General features: G+C 50.3%; 1 protein-coding gene across 4 annotated transcripts in view; it reads left to right on the top strand.

Annotated features, from left to right (window-relative positions):
- Positions 1 to 16,135, top strand: part of POLR3A (RNA polymerase III subunit A) — a 50,366-nt gene extending 34,231 nt beyond the window's left edge. The window contains exons 22-32 of one of the 4 annotated variants that reach the window (XR_009186265.2): positions 971 to 1,006; positions 4,399 to 4,485; positions 4,571 to 4,653; positions 5,247 to 5,417; positions 6,663 to 6,756; positions 6,930 to 7,022; positions 8,053 to 8,217; positions 8,679 to 8,836; positions 9,075 to 9,206; positions 10,528 to 10,660; positions 13,103 to 15,255. Coding sequence is in view for 2 of the 4 variants with exons in the window: in XM_004464836.5 (XP_004464893.1) it covers positions 971 to 1,006; positions 4,399 to 4,485; positions 4,571 to 4,653; positions 5,247 to 5,417; positions 6,663 to 6,756; positions 6,930 to 7,022; positions 8,053 to 8,217; positions 8,679 to 8,843; positions 9,075 to 9,206; positions 10,528 to 10,660; positions 13,103 to 13,251 (1,308 nt within the window). In the remaining 2 variants the exon portion in view is untranslated. Of the gene's footprint in view, positions 1 to 970; positions 1,007 to 4,398; positions 4,486 to 4,570; positions 4,654 to 5,246; positions 5,418 to 6,662; positions 6,757 to 6,929; positions 7,023 to 8,052; positions 8,218 to 8,678; positions 8,844 to 9,074; positions 9,207 to 10,527; positions 10,661 to 13,102 lie in introns of all 4 variants that reach the window. The other 3 variants (XM_004464836.5, XR_011649113.1, XM_004464837.5) reach the window with 3 other exon arrangements.
- Positions 16,136 to 16,792: the final 657 nt, after the last annotated feature.

Below are 16,792 nucleotides of genomic sequence, written 5' to 3'. Positions count from 1 at the left end.
AAGAACAACAAGCAGAACAAACGAAAAAAACAACGCAGGGGAGCTGATGTGGCTCAGTGGTTGAGTGCCGGCTTCCCACATACAAGGTCCCGGGTTCAGTCTCTGACCCCATGACCCCAGTACCTGAAAAAAAAAAGAAAAGAAAGAAATCCCCTGCGTTGGACTCTTTCTTCCAGGCCAGGGGGCTGTTACCTGGAGGTGCCTTCTTGAGGTGTTTGGTTGGTTCGTTTGTTTTTTAATTTCATTGACCTGCTCAGGCAGTTCCTTCATGCTTATAATCATGGTTATAACCAAAAGCAAATCAATACAGAAATCAGAAAATGGTTTCCTTTGTCTACTGATGGGTAATTCAAATGCCGCACAAGCTCTGCATGCAAGAGTGAAAGGTATCATACTGTGAAGAATATACTAAATTCAAGGATTTTGTCTTTAAGAAAAATGTAGTAGTATTCTGAAATTCAAATGATGCAGTCTCTATTATTGGAAAATGAAATAAAATAACTTGAAGAATGAACTTTACAAAATATCTTCAATACCTTATTAAATAAATATTTATATCATGAGAAACACTGATAATTAGAAGACAATATTCACTGCTATGTGAATAAGACAGTGGCTCTACCCTCAAGGAATTTTCTTTATAATGAAGTATTTAAACAAATTTTTTAAAAATTTAAGAAAAGACTGTATTCCTTTCAGGGTGTCAAAAATAAAAACAAAGTGAAGTTTGAATAATAATGTTTTATTTAAGGAAGCTTTTTTCTTCTTCCATTCATGTGTTGAGGTATGAAAGTTGTAAAAGAGACTCTTCCAGATCTTAGTATGTTTCAAATCAAGAGCGTGGCTAGCCTGAGTGTCCTTGATTTTTTTTTCAGAAGTCTTATTCTTTTTTTATTATTTTAAAAATTAGAATTGTAATTTGTTTTTTTCTATATGTTTACTTATTTACTTTTTCTTTTTATTCTCAAAGACCTTCCCTGAGACAGGTTATGAAAGCTATAATGAGGTAATCTGACTGGCATGCCTGCGAATTGTGAGTGTAAAGGAAGTAACTCGAGCAGCACTCCAGCATTTGCCAGCATCAGAAATGACAGATATCTGTCCCAGTTCTGGCAAATGTGACTTCTCTGTTTCTTGCTGTGGACCAGCTCCATTTTGCCTCTGACCAGGTTAACAGGGCACCTCTGGGCCAGCTGTAAGCATTTATGCAGTGAGCGCTTAGTCAGCACTCAGGACGTGTCACACCCTGCCAGGTAGTGCGGATGTAAAGGAGCCTCAGCCTGGCCTCACCCTCCAGTGGCTCACATTCTGAAGACTCTTTATTTGTCCAGAAAATTCAGAAATCCATTGGCCAGAACAGATTTGTCTGAGTCCACGAAATGTTCTCCAGCCCCAGCCCACCCTCGCCCTGAAGCAGCGGAGGCAGTTCCTGCCTGGCCTCAAGCCAGCGCCCCTGCTCAAAGGCCAGCTGTGGAGTGAATATGAGGATTTAACTACGCCTTAACTGTGGGATTAATTGCTTGCCGATTGCCATGTTGTGAGTTCCCTCCAATCCGAGTGGATTGCTTTAGCTGAATTTTCAGTAGTTATTTCAGTTTTCATTTCTGTCAAGTGAACTCTTTTTTAAGCTAACTTCCTGAATATCTGTCTTAACTTTGCTGTAAGGGAAGTCATTCCTTTCACCAAAGCACCTGAAAACAAGTCCACTTGGGTGGCAGCTGAAAGATCTGATTTCCAGTGGGAAATGAGCTGGGGAATGTTTTTAAGTGTGGGCTCTCTTTGCTTCTTATGTGTGCAAACTTCTTCAGAGATGAAGCCTCCCCAGTCTGCTTGGCCTTGGATTCTGGCTGTTTCCCTAAGCCTTCAGCTGAGGCCTCCTGTCACACCTAGTGACTGAAAGGCAGCATCTGGGCCGAGGGGCCCTTTCAGGGAACTTGCTCCAAAGGACACCTCCATAGCCAAACAAGGAGGCAGGATGGAGTAAACCGCTAAAGTGAAAGAGGGTCTTTAAACGGAATGATTTGGAGGGAACAGTAGGTAGCAGCGGGCATTAATGCCTCTGAATGGTCCCACCTGTTGAAGCAGAGCCTTGCCTGGAGAGATTGGTCTGCTGCCCCCTCCAGCTTTATTTTTCTCCTCTGATGTGCAAAACCTGACTGTATCTGAAAATGTGGTATAAAGTTTGTCATTAATGAGTAAGCCTGGAGAGTTCCTTTTTTAAAAAGAGCCACTTAAGAATGTTCCAAGTCCTTTCTTAAAGTAGATCTGTGAGGATGGTGCCCTTTCTCGATGGGGAGGAGTGTTGGCCAGCTGGGCAGTCATGAGCAAGGGAGCAAGGGAGAGCCAGGGGTGCAGTGGACCCCCAGGGAGCCCTTGGTCTCCAGGACTCCTGGGAAACAGACTGAAATTCCCAGTGGGCAAAGATGACATCCCAGAAACCGCTGCCCAGAAAGCAGACCTTGGAGAAAATACCAGATTTCACGGCGTGGCCGCTGGCATCACCCAGCAGCTCCAGGCCTCCTCTCTAGCGTGATGGGGCCTACGCCGTGCTGCCTCCCAGGGAGGCCTCACTGAGCCAGGCAGCAGCTGGGTTGGGAGTGGTATGTAAGCCGTGGGCTGTGTGGACGCAGAGGACTCAGGCTATTTAAACATAAGAACGAAGCGTTAGTGTTTTTCCTTTAGGGAAAATGGTAATTAGAAATTGTTAGGTAGTCTATAGGAAGCTAATAGGGTTTGTTTTTTTTGTTTTTTTTTTTTGCAGGGTTGGGATAGAGCTGAGCTAGTATAAAAACCACCTGAGGTTGCCTTATCAGATTTTATTTTTTCAAAAGTGGCCTTCTGGCTAAGACTGCTTTAAAACATGTTGTAGGCATAGGCATTTTCAGCTGTGTGATGTCTGAGCAGATTTGGGTCAAGGCTTGCTGACTTTCTCACCGCGTCCCCCTCAACCCACCTCAGAACTGAGGAATTGAGAATTATGGCCTCACAAGGCTTCTTATCGCCACGCTTACAGTCCGCCCTTCCACTTCTCCGTCGTATGTGCAGGTCTGTCCTCAACCAGCCACAGTGAGCAGCTGGAATTGGCCAGAGCCATTTAAGCCTACTGCCACCACTACTAGTCCAAAATCATTGAGAGAAATTCTATTTCAGGAGGCCTGCTGAAGGGACGGGCTGTCCATCCACTCCTCCCCGTTTTCTCAGAACGTCCCTGGGTCAGGCCAGAGCGGCTGGTTCCCAGCTCCCTGGGGCTGCATTCTCTCGGCCTCTGAAGGATGCCTCTCCTATATGGTGCATCAGCTCACCGTGACAGGTGCTGAGACGGCCCCATGATGCTGGCCTGACACACTGTGAGCATGATGCTGACCGACGTAGTTCAGGAAATCAAGCCACACCTCTCTGCAAGTACTCCCCAAGAGAAGTTGCTTTCTGATACTGGTTCTAGGAATGCTGGTCAGGTTCCTGAAGAGTTGGTCTGTGTTCATTTCATGGACACACTGTAAACTGCAAAACAGACCATCTTCTTCCCCTTTGAGTAGTCACCGTAAAACAGACTCACGTCTGCAGGCTGTAGCCCTGCCCTGCCAGGCCTCTGTGCATATGCTGCTCTGCATAACCTTCCTTGCTCCATCTTGTCGTCAGCGCTGGGCTTTACATTGTGGTTTTAAGTACAGCGGGAATGGCATATACACTGAGCTTTCATGTCTGACCTTATAGCGGTTTCCAGGAACTCTTAGAAGTTCTAATTATGGGATGGGAATATGGGGCTAGGAGAGGTGGTGATGCAGAGAAAGGGGTCAGAGGGAAATAGACTTGCAAGTGTTTCCCTTGAAATGAAGGCAAGTTTGAGGCTTTTGTTTCAAGTGCATGTCAAATGTCTACAAAGTTATGCTTTAGCTGTAGATTTTAATTGATAGTAATATAGTGGCTTTAGAAGAAAACACTCAAAAGTTAGTACATCTAGAGTAGAAAAGTGGAAATGGTACTGTTACACCTGTTCTGAGCTTTGTACACGCAGGCAACCTGGTGTGCCAGGAGGGCAAAAAAGAAAGTCGCAGTTGAGATGTGAACCGTCCAGGTGCCGCTTTCCACACGCTGTGGGGAAGGCCACTGAGAGCCGTGCTGCGAGGTGGTTAATGCATGCTGTTTCTGTACCAATTGTTGGAGGAAAAAGGCCTGAAAAATGGCTTAACTAACGAAGCACTTGTCAGGGTGTGGATGTGTGTGAGATGCAGCCCTTGCAAACATGCCTTGTAATAGAACCATTAGCTAGGCCAGATCCTTTTCTGAGGTTATAACTAGCATGCTCCAGACTCGCCATGTATCACTGCAGTGCGTGATGTGAATCATGTTCGGGATACTGAGAAATATAAAACTGATACTTGCTCTATTATGTTTCAGGAAATAAAAAAATTCATTAAGGGAGTTTCTGAGAAAATCAAGAAAACCAGAGATAAATATGGCATCAATGATAACGGCACAACTGAGGTAACAGCCTTCCTGCGTGTGGTAGTACAGCGAGGTGTAGTGAGATGCTGCCTCCTAAATCCACACTTGGCTTTTGTTCCTCCAGCCCCGAGTGCTGTACCAGTTGGACCGGATCACCCCCACCCAAATAGAAAAGTTTCTGGAGACCTGCAGGGACAAGTACATGAGGTAGGAATGCTCATTGTCGTAGACCAGAGGACATGCCATCAGTCTCTCGTTGCTCCTGAGTGCTTGCCCTCAGCGCCAGGTCCTGCGCCAGCACTGCTCATTGGCTGCCAGCATGGCAGACTGGTCAGTATTTGACAGGCTCTACTCCCCTGTTATCTAGGGACTCCAGAGGGTCTCTAAGCTGGAGGCTCCAAGATGTGGAGACAATTGTAAAGAACTTTCTGAGTGTCCCCTCCCTATGGAGAGACTACCAAAAACACATCAGATGGCAATTGCTCTTTCCCCTTCAGTACCAGTTGTCAGCAGAGCCTTCAGATCTCCAGGCAATAGACATTTGGGACCCAGTCGTCCCTTGCTGACCACAAGTGGCCCCACAACATTGAATGCCATTGTCAGCCCCTCTGTGTGCACCATGTTCCCCTGTCTGCATCTGACACTCGCCTGTGCCCAGCCTCTCCGGCCTAAGCACAGCCTGGCTCGTTGTCAGTTCATCCCTGACCCTGCTGTCATCTGTCTCATCAGAAGCCTCTCCCCAGCAGTTTTGCTGGACTTTGCTTTGTCACGGCGTGTTTTCATCCGTCTTTGCTTTCTAGGGCCCAGATGGAGCCAGGCTCTGCGGTAGGCGCGCTCTGTGCGCAGAGCATTGGTGAGCCGGGCACCCAGATGACCCTGAAGACTTTCCACTTTGCCGGCGTGGCCTCCATGAACATCACCCTGGGCGTGCCCCGCATCAAAGAGATCATCAACGCCTCCAAGGCCATCAGGTGCCACCGGCTTCCCTCCCGTTCTGCACTGGCCTGCCTACGGCTTGAGGAGCTGTGGGCCTGTCACATTTGTGCATGCCATACTCTGAAGGGATCAGCATGTCGAACTCTGGGCAGTGTCTTTGTTATGTTAATCGTTATTTAGATTTTTTGAAAAAAAGCCACTTAAAATTTTAGAGTGAAAAATGGAGAGTCAAAATTTAAGCTGGATGTGCGAGTGGATGTGGCTCAAGTGGTTGAGCTCCTGCTTCCCACTGGGAGGTCCCAGGTTCAGTCCCTGGTTCCTCCTAAAAGCAAAAAAACAAACCACAAGCAAACAAATGAAGGAAAAAAAAACACCCCAACTCAGGTAAGCCAGTGTTCCTCAGTGGTTGAACATTGGCTGCCCACATAAGAGGTCCCTGGTTCAATCCCTGGCTCCAGTACCTAAAAAAAAGAGAGAGAGAGAAATGTAACGATTGACAGGAAAAACTGGAGCAATATATCATTGTAGGTTCCAGCCTTTTGCTGTCCTAATTCCCAGCCTAAATAGGCCTGGCTGGTGTGTTCTATCACTCAGACTGTGGTCGTATTCTGTAAAGGCCTGGGGATTTTATGGAAGGTTTTATAGGTGACCTGAAGCTAGAAAAATAGAAATGCATTACATTGCATTCTGTGGCAAAAATCAGGAAACACCCAGGATGTGAGTCTAACAAATAATACATAGCATTAAATGGAAGGTAGCTCTGGGCATCCAGGATGGCAGGATCTCTGCCTGTTCCTCTGGGCTGGTCCGATCATCCCCGAAGGCGGGGTGTCAGACTGAAATGTGTCCAGCAGAAGGTATCCAGGCCAGTGTAGGCAGAGGCTGATGGCTAGTGGTCAGAGGAGCTGGAAATGTTCCTGGGTAGGGGAGAAATGGAGAAGGTTTAATACAGGAAGAGTCAGTGTAATCATGGGACCGGCCTGAAATAACTGCTTCTCAGGCCCAAAGAGGAAGAAGTAGGTTCCACTGGCAAGGGAGAATTTTCTGTAAGTCATTTCATTCACTGTTGCGTTGCCTTGGGAGTTCCAAAATTGCAAGTGTAAATGGGAGTGTTCATGGAGCCCTTAGTGGAATGCCTGGCCGCTAAGTCAATGCACAGGAGTTGTAGTTGCTGTTTCTATTAGTGCTACAGTTGTAAATAGTAATTGGGTTTCTAGAAGCAGTGATCTTCAAACAGGCTCTTTCCTGTGCTTGAAGCATTTTTCCTTTCCTTCTCATAGCACTCCAATTATCACTGCACAGCTAGACAAGGATGACGACGCAGACTACGCCCGCCTCGTGAAAGGGAGAATTGAGAAAACCCTCTTGGGGGAGGTAAGATAACAAGCAAACTGGATCAGCAGTCTTGGGAGGAAGTCAAAAGCCAGTCCCAGTTAGTTGACCAGGCAGCAGTGTCCACATTATCCTTTGCCCTGAGAAGAAAGCAGGTTGCGTAAGCTCTTAGGAGAGGGGAAACTGATTAACATGCTGATCTTCGGACACCACAGATCGCAGAATATATTGAAGAAGTGTTTCTTCCTGACGACTGCTTCATTCTCATCAAGCTCTCCCTGGAACGGATTAGACTGCTGAGACTGGAAGTGAGTCACGTCATGAAATGTGGGAGGGAAGCCATCCTGTGTTCGTCCCAAGGCAGGTGCTGATAAACCAGGGCAAGCGCTAAGCAAGACACGGGATGCCTTGCTTTTGCTGGGTTTCTGTGCTGTGTGATTCTGCTGTCCCTTCACATTCTCTCTTTCTACACCTGATCTTGACACAGATCCTGCCGTTTAAAGACAGTCGGGAAATGAGTTGAAATTTAGTGCAGGCCACAGTAGTGGTTCACTCGTGACCCAGCATCATGGTCATCAGTCTCCTTGCCCAGCTTCCCTGACTCTGGGGGGTCCACACTGCAGGGTGGCTTATCAGTGGGTACCAGCATAGCACGTGGCTGGGCTCAGCATAGCACGTACCTGGATGTATTTGGATGGGTGGATTCTGGCTTGTTCTCCTGCTGTTTATGGCCAGGTAACAGGTGAAAGATGATCAGCCTCTCTCAGTGACAGACTGCTTTGGGGATGCAAACTGTGTCACTTAGTGGTACCTTCTCTCTCTCTCTCAAGGAGTTGAAATCTCTCCCAGCCTTTACAACCCATTCTGTCAGTCCATTCTCTCAAGTACCAAATTCATTTGCTGTCCGTACAACAATTGACTCAAATTTAGCAGACCTTATCCAGTTGGGGGCTTTCTCTGGCTTGTCTCTTGCTGCCTGCCTTGTGACTCACATCCAAGAATGTGGCACATGAACAATTGGGGGCACAACAGATGCCTCCTTGAGCATGCCACAGAAGCTGCAGTTGTGGCTTTGAACCGAGCCTGCATTTTCAATAGGCAAAAACTGGACCTGGGGAGGGGAGGGTCAATTGCACAGATACGTGTACAATACTTAAAAAGATGTGCAACATATTTACGATATTCAAATTTTGCAGGGGGGTAGGAAAAAAATAATAAAAATACTTTTGGGGGAGTGGGGATAGTAACGAAATACAAGGTGGGGAAAGCCTGGGACTGAAGCCTCCAAACACATCGGTAAGGTCCTGGGTGTGCGGCCCCTGCCCGGGCCCCTTGCAGGTGAACACCGAGACAGTGCGGTATTCCATCTGCACGTCCAGGCTCCGCGTGAAGCCTGGGGACGTGGCTGTCCACGGCGAGGCTGTGGTGTGCGTCACACCCAGGGAGAACAGTAAGAGCTCCATGTACTACGTGCTGCAGTTCCTGAAAGAGGATCTCCCCAAGGTGAGACAAAGGCCACTTCTCTGGGGCCCCTGCCGGCCAAGTGCCTCGAGATTTGTGAAGGGCGAGGCAGCATTTACCTTAGTGTGAGCACCCAGGTGTGATGGGGCCCAGTGACTTTGTCACTCTGACACCACCTTAGTCAGGACCGAGGCGCTGGGCGGTGCCCCGTTTCCATTTCTTTGCCACCTCCCTAGGAATCAGGCAAGTTTTTACTCCTCTGAGGAACTCTGCCTTTTAGACTCTTGTCTCCTCTCACAAAGCAGAACCTGTGAGGAGCCCCGTCCCCTGGACTCCTCCTTCACGCAGCACTTCGAAGCTGAGTGTTACCGATCGCCAGTAGAGAGAAAGGGAGGGGGCGGCAGCACGGGGCCTGCCGTGCCTGGGGATTTCTGGGGCTGCTGGTGTGGGGCCGCCGGCCGCGGGCCGGCACTGCCTCAGGCCGTCCTCGTCTCTGAATGCAGGTGGTGGTGCAGGGCATCCCCGAGGTGTCCAGAGCCGTCATCCACGTGGACGAGCAGAGCGGCAGGGAGAAGTACAAGCTCCTGGTGGAAGGCGATAACCTGCGCGCCGTCATGGCCACCCACGGCGTGAAGGGCACCCGCACCACCTCCAATAACACGTACGAGGTAGCGCTCGCCAGGCTGGGTCACGGGGGAGTCGGGCCGTCTCCCCTCAGTGCCGCCCGCAGGCGCTCAGCTGGTTCCGGGCACGCATCGCTGACGCCGCTGTTGGGTCTGGGCCAGGGACTAAAAATCCATCACAGACAACAGACCTAGGGTGAACCCTAGGGCAGAGAGGGAAGCAGAGAGAAGGGGCCTCGGCCCTGGAAGGGCTCGCTCATCCCTGGTTCCCTGCAGGTGGAGAAAACCCTGGGCATCGAGGCTGCACGGACAACAATCATCAATGAGATCCAGTACACGATGGTCAACCACGGCATGAGCATCGACAGGAGGCACGTGATGCTGCTGTCTGACCTCATGACCTACAAGGTTCGTGGGCACGTCCAGGGGAGCTGTTGACACGGGTAGGATTCACGGCTGTGATGCACGGCTGTTACTGCCGCTGAGAGAAGATGTCACAGTCACCCAAACTGCAAAGAGAGCAGTCAAGCCAAGGGCTCTGGGGACATCTCAACTGGCAGTTGTGACCTCATGGCAAACTTTCACACCCCATTAGTTGACTAAGGCGATGAGGCGGAGCATGTGTTTTTCTTGATGATAAATTTTATCGTAATGCAAAGCTAGCCGTCGACAGAAGCCCAGGAACTTCTCTGGCAAGCCAAAGTGTTCATCCCTCATACCTCATCCATAGCCATTTCCAAGTGAAAAATAAGTTATTGAGATCTGCAGTGGAGGGACTGGGGAGCTTTCTTCAAAACATGTATTTCTTATAGCAATGCCACAGGACTGCACCTTTACAGCATGCATCCCATACAAAGCCTGAACTATACTACCATGTTAGAAAATAGGTGGGACAAAATGACCCATTTCTAGAGAGCGGGTGCAGCTCAAGCGGTTGAACGCCTGTTTCCCAAATGGGAGGTCTGGGTTCAGTTCCCAGTGCCTCCTTAAAAGAAACAAAGACAGGCAACAAGCAAACAAATGAAATAAACAACTCAGGGGAGCCAATGTGGCTCCTGTGTACAAGGTCCCGGGTTCAATCCCCAGTCCCAGTACCTAAAAAAAAAAAAATGACCCACTTCCTACCACGCTGAGTAAACTATCATTTTTATGTCTTTAAGTCTTCTTTTTATATTCATATATATATTTTTTTACCATAGTTGGACTAAGTGGTATGTATACAGTTTTTATCCTGATTCTTTACTGTATAAATACATTTCATGTTATGTAGTTTTTTAAATATACTTTTTAAATGATGGCACAATATTCCTTTGAATATACTTAAATTTACTTCTTCCCTGCTTTGAGGTTTTTAAAAATTCTTTGAGGTTTTAATTCCTTAAGCCATATAAACATCTTCTGAAGTACTCTCCTTCTCCCCACCCCCTTTTTTTAAGTCAGATTCTCAATTCAAGTTCTCAAATCCAAATAGTGGTTGTAAGTCTTAATTCTTTGTTCCAAAGGCATCTAGTTGAGAGTAAGGACCCGTCTTGTCAGTGACCAGTGGCCTCTTCGTGACACACAGTTCAGACAGCTCGCTAGCTGCTGCGATCCCTTTAGACCAGGGCCTGTGGTGTGGACATCTGTGCAGCTGGCTTGTGTTCTGCTGGACGCCGTGGGTGTGGCTCAGCTCACAGCCTTTGCACGGGGCCCACGCACCTGGTGCTCTGACGCTTCTCCCTTGGCACAGGGTGAAGTCCTGGGCATCACTCGGTTTGGCCTGGCAAAGATGAAGGAGAGCGTGCTGATGCTGGCTTCCTTTGAGAAGACGGCCGACCACCTCTTTGACGCTGCCTACTTCGGGCAGAAGGATTCCGTGTGCGGTAGGTTGCAGGTGTCTGGGAGCAAACTGCGGAGGTGGAGCTTTGGTCTTTTAAGAATAAGGTCAAGATCATGGGATTGGAACTGATCGATCTTTTGTCCCCAAAGCCTGCCTGCATCCCCCTGCATCTGTTAGGGGCCTCTTTCTGTTAGGACGGGTGGGAGAGCAAATGATTTTTGGTCCAAGAAGATCAGAGCCACCCTGGGCATGTAGGAACTGTTATAGCCCTTGAAAACTTGTAGTCAGGGACTTTTTAAAAATCTTTTTTCCCCTCTTCCCTGCCACCTTTATTGTTTGCACATGCTTTCTGCTCTCTGTGTCCATTCATTATGTGCTTGTCCTCTTTTTAGGAGGCACTGAACCTGGGACCTCCCACGTGGGAGGGAGGCGCCCAGTGGCTTGAGCCACTTCTCCCCCCTACCCTTTATTGTGTCTTTCATTGTGTTTCCCATTGTGTCTCTTCATCGTGTTATCCTGTTGCAACAGCCATCACGGGAGCTCGCTGCCTTGCTTGACTTCTTTTAGGAGGCACTGGGTAACTAAACCCGCGGACCCCAACTGCCTGAGCCACATCCACTTCCCGGGGACTTTTTAATAAACTTCTGAAATTTGAAATAATTTCAAACATACCAGACAACTGCACAGATAGTACAAAATCCATACATAGACTGCCACCCGGATACCCAGATCCACCAGCTTTTAACGTTTTTCCACACTTGGCTCATCGTTCTCTCTCTTGCTCTGATCCCCCCACAATCTCGCGGTCTCGGTGTGGTGAGGAGGCTGCACCCCTGGGAGCGGCAGAGGGCCCTGCTGCCCTGACGCCCTGGGGAAGGTGCTCGTCGTGCTGCACGCGCCCCGCGGTGTGGGCGCCTCGTCTGCCGCCTCCACAGACCTGTGAGGCGCAGGTATTAAACGGGTCAGCAGACTGAGGCGAACGGGCTTGCTTGCAGTCAAGTCGGACTGCACGGCCTCGTCCCTCGCTGTGCTGCCGCCTCACACCACAGAGTGCGCCCTGGAGGGGCACGTCGACTCCCCTGGCACGAGGGGCAGGGTTGACTGGAGCAGCAGGTGCCTTTTACTTATCCAGCTCCTGTGTCCCGTCCTTCGCTGACCATGCTGGGCTCTTGCTGTAGCCTTTGCGATGTGTGGCAAGACCCTGTAGGCTCATGGGTGCTGAGAAACCTGACCAAGGCCACACGCTGCTCAGGCCCGGGGCGGGGGCGCAGAGCCTCCGAAGCTCTCCTTCCTAAGGACCACTTTCTGCCTTACTCCTCCCCTTGTGTAGTCTTAACAAAGAAGCAGTGGTCGCTGTGCGTCCCCCGGGCAGATTATCCAGTCATCTTCTGCTCCTGAAGTGAACTCAGACTTGGTCTTCTTCTCTTTTCAAAGGGGATCCAAATCTAGAGGGAGGAGAAGAGGAGTTATATAATTGTTTAGGAAAGAGAAGGGAAAGGAAATTGGGGTGGGGGGAGAGGGAGGTGTGGGAGGCCAAGGCCAAAGGAAGAGTGAGTCTCCTTGACAACTGGGCTAAGGCCCAGCCGCCCCAAACCTGACACCTGGAAGCTGAGCCCCGAGCCTTGGCTTTAGCCAGCCATCCTCCAGCAGCCCCACCCACCACCGCCTTCCTACAGGGGACCTGGCATCGCCACCCCATGTCACATTGAAATCTCCCGCTCCTCGTTGTCCTGTAGCATATGGTTACTCACTGTTGGTCCTCACTACATTTTGGCTTTCGGTTTGGTTTGGTTCCCTGATAGCACAAACCTTGGAATGGAGTAGGCACTTAATTCGCTGCTCATGGAGTCAGAAGCCTGATGTTAAGCCCACCATTTGGATCTCATAAAAGTTGAAATGTCTTCGGAGAAAGATTCTGTACCCGCCCCCTTCCTTTAAGTTTCCAGGAACCCTGCCTTTTGAGTGTTTGGCTGTGGATCTCCCGGGCTCAGGCGTGCTATTAAGCCTGGCCCAGCCCTATCTCTGAGCACAGCTAAGCACTTTCTGCTGCCATTTCCAGTAGGATTGTAGTCTTCTCATCCCCAGTTGTTTGCTTTTCTTCCAGGCACTAAGTTAAGGAAACAGTGGGTTTCCTGAAACATCATTCAGTGTCCTTAATGTGTATGTTCAGTGTCCCCAAAGGCAGTGCCTGAGGAGTGCCCCTCACCAGTCTGCCTCTGGCTCCGAGAGGAGAGAATAGGCGAGGCTGCCTCAGCCTCCAGCAAGCTGCCCGGCTGTGAGGGCACTGGCCCTTTCCCAGGGCCGCAGGGATTCCCTCCGGCCACCTAGGAGAGCAGAGCTGAGCCCGGCTTCACAGCCACCCCCAGTTTTTAGGTGGGAAGTGAGTGACTCACCCAGATGCCGCCAGGTGATGGTAGTGGAGCTGTTTCTGACTCCTAGGTGGGTAGTCTGGAGGACCTCTGATCTCTATTCTGGTTTGTTCCAGGAGTGTCTGAATGCATCATCATGGGAATCCCGATGAACATTGGGACCGGGCTCTTCAAGCTGCTCCACAAGGCCAACCGGGACCCCAACCCTCCCAGGAGGCCCCTCATCTTCGACTCAAATGAATTCCACATTCCCCTTGTCACATAGTTGAGGGGAAGCGGGGCCCATCCCTGGTCTCGGGCGCCTCTTCCTGTCGGGAAAGGGGCTCGAGACCAGTGGCTGACTTGGGAGACTTCGTCCTTCCGGGACAGAGACCCTACGCCCCGGCCTGTGCCCGCCCTCAGAGAAGGCCCTTGGAGCCCAGGAGCAGCGCCTCCTCCGATGCGGAGCAGCTCGCAGCGGTGCCCTGGCTGCACCACACCGCTTGTGAGCACTAAAGTGTTTGTTCTTTGTTTTGAAACCCTGTCTGTGGACAGCCCAGTACCCCTTGCCCACCCTGCCTTGCTGGACTTCAGAGGGACCCCGGCCCAGTATCACTGTTGATTCCCACCTCACTCCATGCCATCCGGTGGTCCCCCGTGGGGTCTTCCAGCCTGACCTTGTACCTAGTCTAAGCCCGCACAGGCCAGGGAGATTCCCAGTTTTTCCATTCCTCAGTCACACTGGAATCTCAATGTGACAGACTCGTGTAAATATTGTTACCATTATTTATTTGTTCAGTTTGAGGGATTTGGGGACTTTTGTTGTTATGATTTTACTTTTGAAACTCAAAAGTATAAAGCCAGCATCGACACATCTCTGGAAAACCTGGTTAAGCAAATGGGGCGTCTAGGGTTTATAACGGGGCTGCGCCTGCTGTGAGCCCCACAGCTGCTCTGAAGTGGCCTTTACAGAAGGCCCAGCTACCCTGTTGTTTCCTTCTTCCTCCTACCCCTTCAGCAGGGACTCTTACCTCATGACAAGTCACGCCCATCTCTCAGGGCCTCTAGAATCTACACCAGCGTTCGGGGCCTGTGGAGATGGGGTCAGGATGGCTTGAGCCTCTCGGGTGTGCCCACCAATGGCAGGTGAGACGCCCCGGCAGCCCTCACTGCCTGTGCTGGCCTCCACGCCTTCCTGGGGATCCCCGTTCTCGTCCTGCCTCTCAGGCCCCACAAGTGAGTGTGCGGGGCAGATGCAGAACCAGCAGCCTAAAAAGTGCCCCAGGGCAGTGGTAGGAGAGGGCCAGCCCCAGGGCCAGCAAGCAGGCGCCAGCTTTGAGGGGTGCAAGGGCCACCCAGCAGGAAGGGAGGAGGCTCACCCCCCAGGGATCAGGGGCTGGGTCAGCTGAAGCCGGGGATCTGCCCCAGTTGGCAGCAGCTTGAAGGGTGTAAATCTCCTGTGACAATAAAAACCACATGTCAGGGCTGTGAGGAGAGAAACAGCAGGATATGCCAGGAAGGACCCCGTTTAATCGTTTGCTCAGGCTTCCGCACAATAACCTCCCCGTCGCTGGTGGATTCCGCCAGGCTTTTGAGGGGGTTTTGTGCAGCATACGAAAGAAACGTAAGTAGCTTGTCTTCTCCAGAGAAGAGGGGTTTTGCTCCTAGAGACAGTGTGTTCTTTGTGCTGAGTTTGCTCATTAAGATTGGCTGAGAGCCAGGAAGACGAAATGGCGATGGCTGCAGCTCCCTCCCTCTGGAGAAGGTTCCGCAGAGCCTGTCCTTGCCTCCCTGCTCTGGGCCCCGCTGTCCCCACTCCTCCTTCCTCCTCAGTGGCTCAGCTGGAAGTGAGTTGATGGTAGAAAGGAGGGCTCGGACCCTGCTTCCCCCTCCATGCGCTGGAGAAGGCCAGTTTCTGAAATGACCCTGCTGACGTGTCAGCCAGCACCCAAGAGATGTGAGTTTATTGTTGAGCAAGAAGATGGTTTGGATGATGAAAAAAGTAGATGTGGTAACAGGAAAAGTAGGGAGGCCCAAAGAATTCCATTGCTGTTTTATGGAATCGCCTTTGGGCGCTCACTGTTGATTTCCCAGTTCTGGGTTAATGCTACCGAGGTGCTTAATAGTACCGTTAGTTGGGGCGTCTGAACTAGATGAGCGCTTTCTCTCCACTCTGCTATGATTGTGAGTTATCACTTCCTGACCTGAGTTGTTTTAGGCCAATGCTCAAGTTTAAAATTCTATTAAATTCTAATAAAATATTGTAGTTTGGCCCTAGGGTCTCCGTGCACCCATGAGGTTGATCTGTGAACTTCTCTTGGGACATCAGAGACATGAGAAAAATGCCATTTTCCCTAATGTTCAAGCTTTTCAGTCTCGGAACGGACCTAACCTGGCTGAAGACAGAGGACTAGATCCATTAGCAGCCATCGATGCCAGGCTGGCACTTGAGAGCTCGCAGGGCTGCTGCTGCTCCTGCCCCAAGGGTGAAGCGCGTCAGTGCCCACCCTCACGCCTGGGAACGAAGTCACAGGCCAGGGCAGACCCACTACTGCTGGAGAGGACCTGAGGAGGAGGGGAGGGGGCATGGACTCCCGGGAGGAACCCGGCGCCCACTCCTGTCCATGTGTGGCAGCAGCTTGAGATGGAGGAGGGGGCGTGGCCGTCAGGTGCTGCTTTGGGCAATGGTCAGCCCTTGATGAGCCCCTGCCGGGGCGGGCTCAGCTTGGCGCTGAGGTGTCGCCGAGGTTCTGTGATTGTGCGTCCCGAGGCCGGGGCTCCGCTGGCACTGCCGTCCCCCTGGGACCACTGACAGGCAAGGCTTGCTGCCAGCCCCACTCAGTACTGCCTACTCTGTTTCGTGGTTGGGTGTTAAATTCTCCTCCCTACTGTGATCATCTGCTCTGACCCGAGCATTTGGCTTTATGCAAGCGTAAAACTTGAAGACGGGCTAGGAATGTATTCTCCAGAGTGAACTCAGTGGAAGGTTAAGATGTTACTCTGAGCCTGTTTGTAAGAAGTATGAAAAAAACACATTTAAATTCTGCCTCCTCCATTAACCAATACATATTTCTGACTACTGATCTCTCTAACCCTTTACCCCCTCCCTTTTTTTCTTTTTCCTTTTTTGCATCTTTCGTGCAAGGGGATTAAAATAGCAGTTTGCTTCAGTGACAGCCCCCTCCTTTATTCAGCACTTGGGAGGTGGCGAGAGACATTCTGGAGTCTTCCAACATCTGTGTCAGTTAAATTATGGGGCCATGTTTCTATTTCAGGGTTTATCCGAGTGTATTCACATTGATTCATCTCTAGTTGAACTTGACACTATGTAATGATTATTCTTCTGGCATTTTTGCTGTCTCTTGGCAGAACTCTGTTTTTCTATGAAAACTCAAGAGGCAAACTTGCTCTACATAAAACTATGACAGAGTCCCCCTTGCAGGCTGTGAAGTGCGTGGTTGGGATATGTGTGGGCCTTAATGCCTGAAATGAGACGTCTCCCATGCGACAAGCTCACCTCTCCAGGTGCTGGAGGTGAGTGTGAGTGCCCTCGCCAACCCCTGGGACTTAGAAACACGGGAGAAGAGGTTGCCCACCGTCCTGGAGCTGGTTTAAATTCAGTGGGAGGCAGCTGGGGCTCCCAAGCCCATGCGCTGGCAGTACCAGCCAGCCAAGAACAGGGACCTAACTTAACTGTTCATTCATTCATTGCACAAACATGGAGGGCCTTATACGTCCCAGGTACTATTCTGGTACCAGGAGTACAGCAATGAACAAAACAGGTAAGTCAGACACGGAAGCATCTCAAAAGAATTCTCTGGCAGAAA

The sequence above is a fragment of the Dasypus novemcinctus genome, chromosome 6, assembly GCF_030445035.2.
Source record: "Dasypus novemcinctus isolate mDasNov1 chromosome 6, mDasNov1.1.hap2, whole genome shotgun sequence".
NCBI classification, from domain to species: domain Eukaryota; kingdom Metazoa; phylum Chordata; class Mammalia; order Cingulata; family Dasypodidae; genus Dasypus; species Dasypus novemcinctus.
The sequence above is the reverse complement of the archived record's forward strand: the minus strand, read 5'-3'. Positions and strand labels throughout refer to the sequence as shown.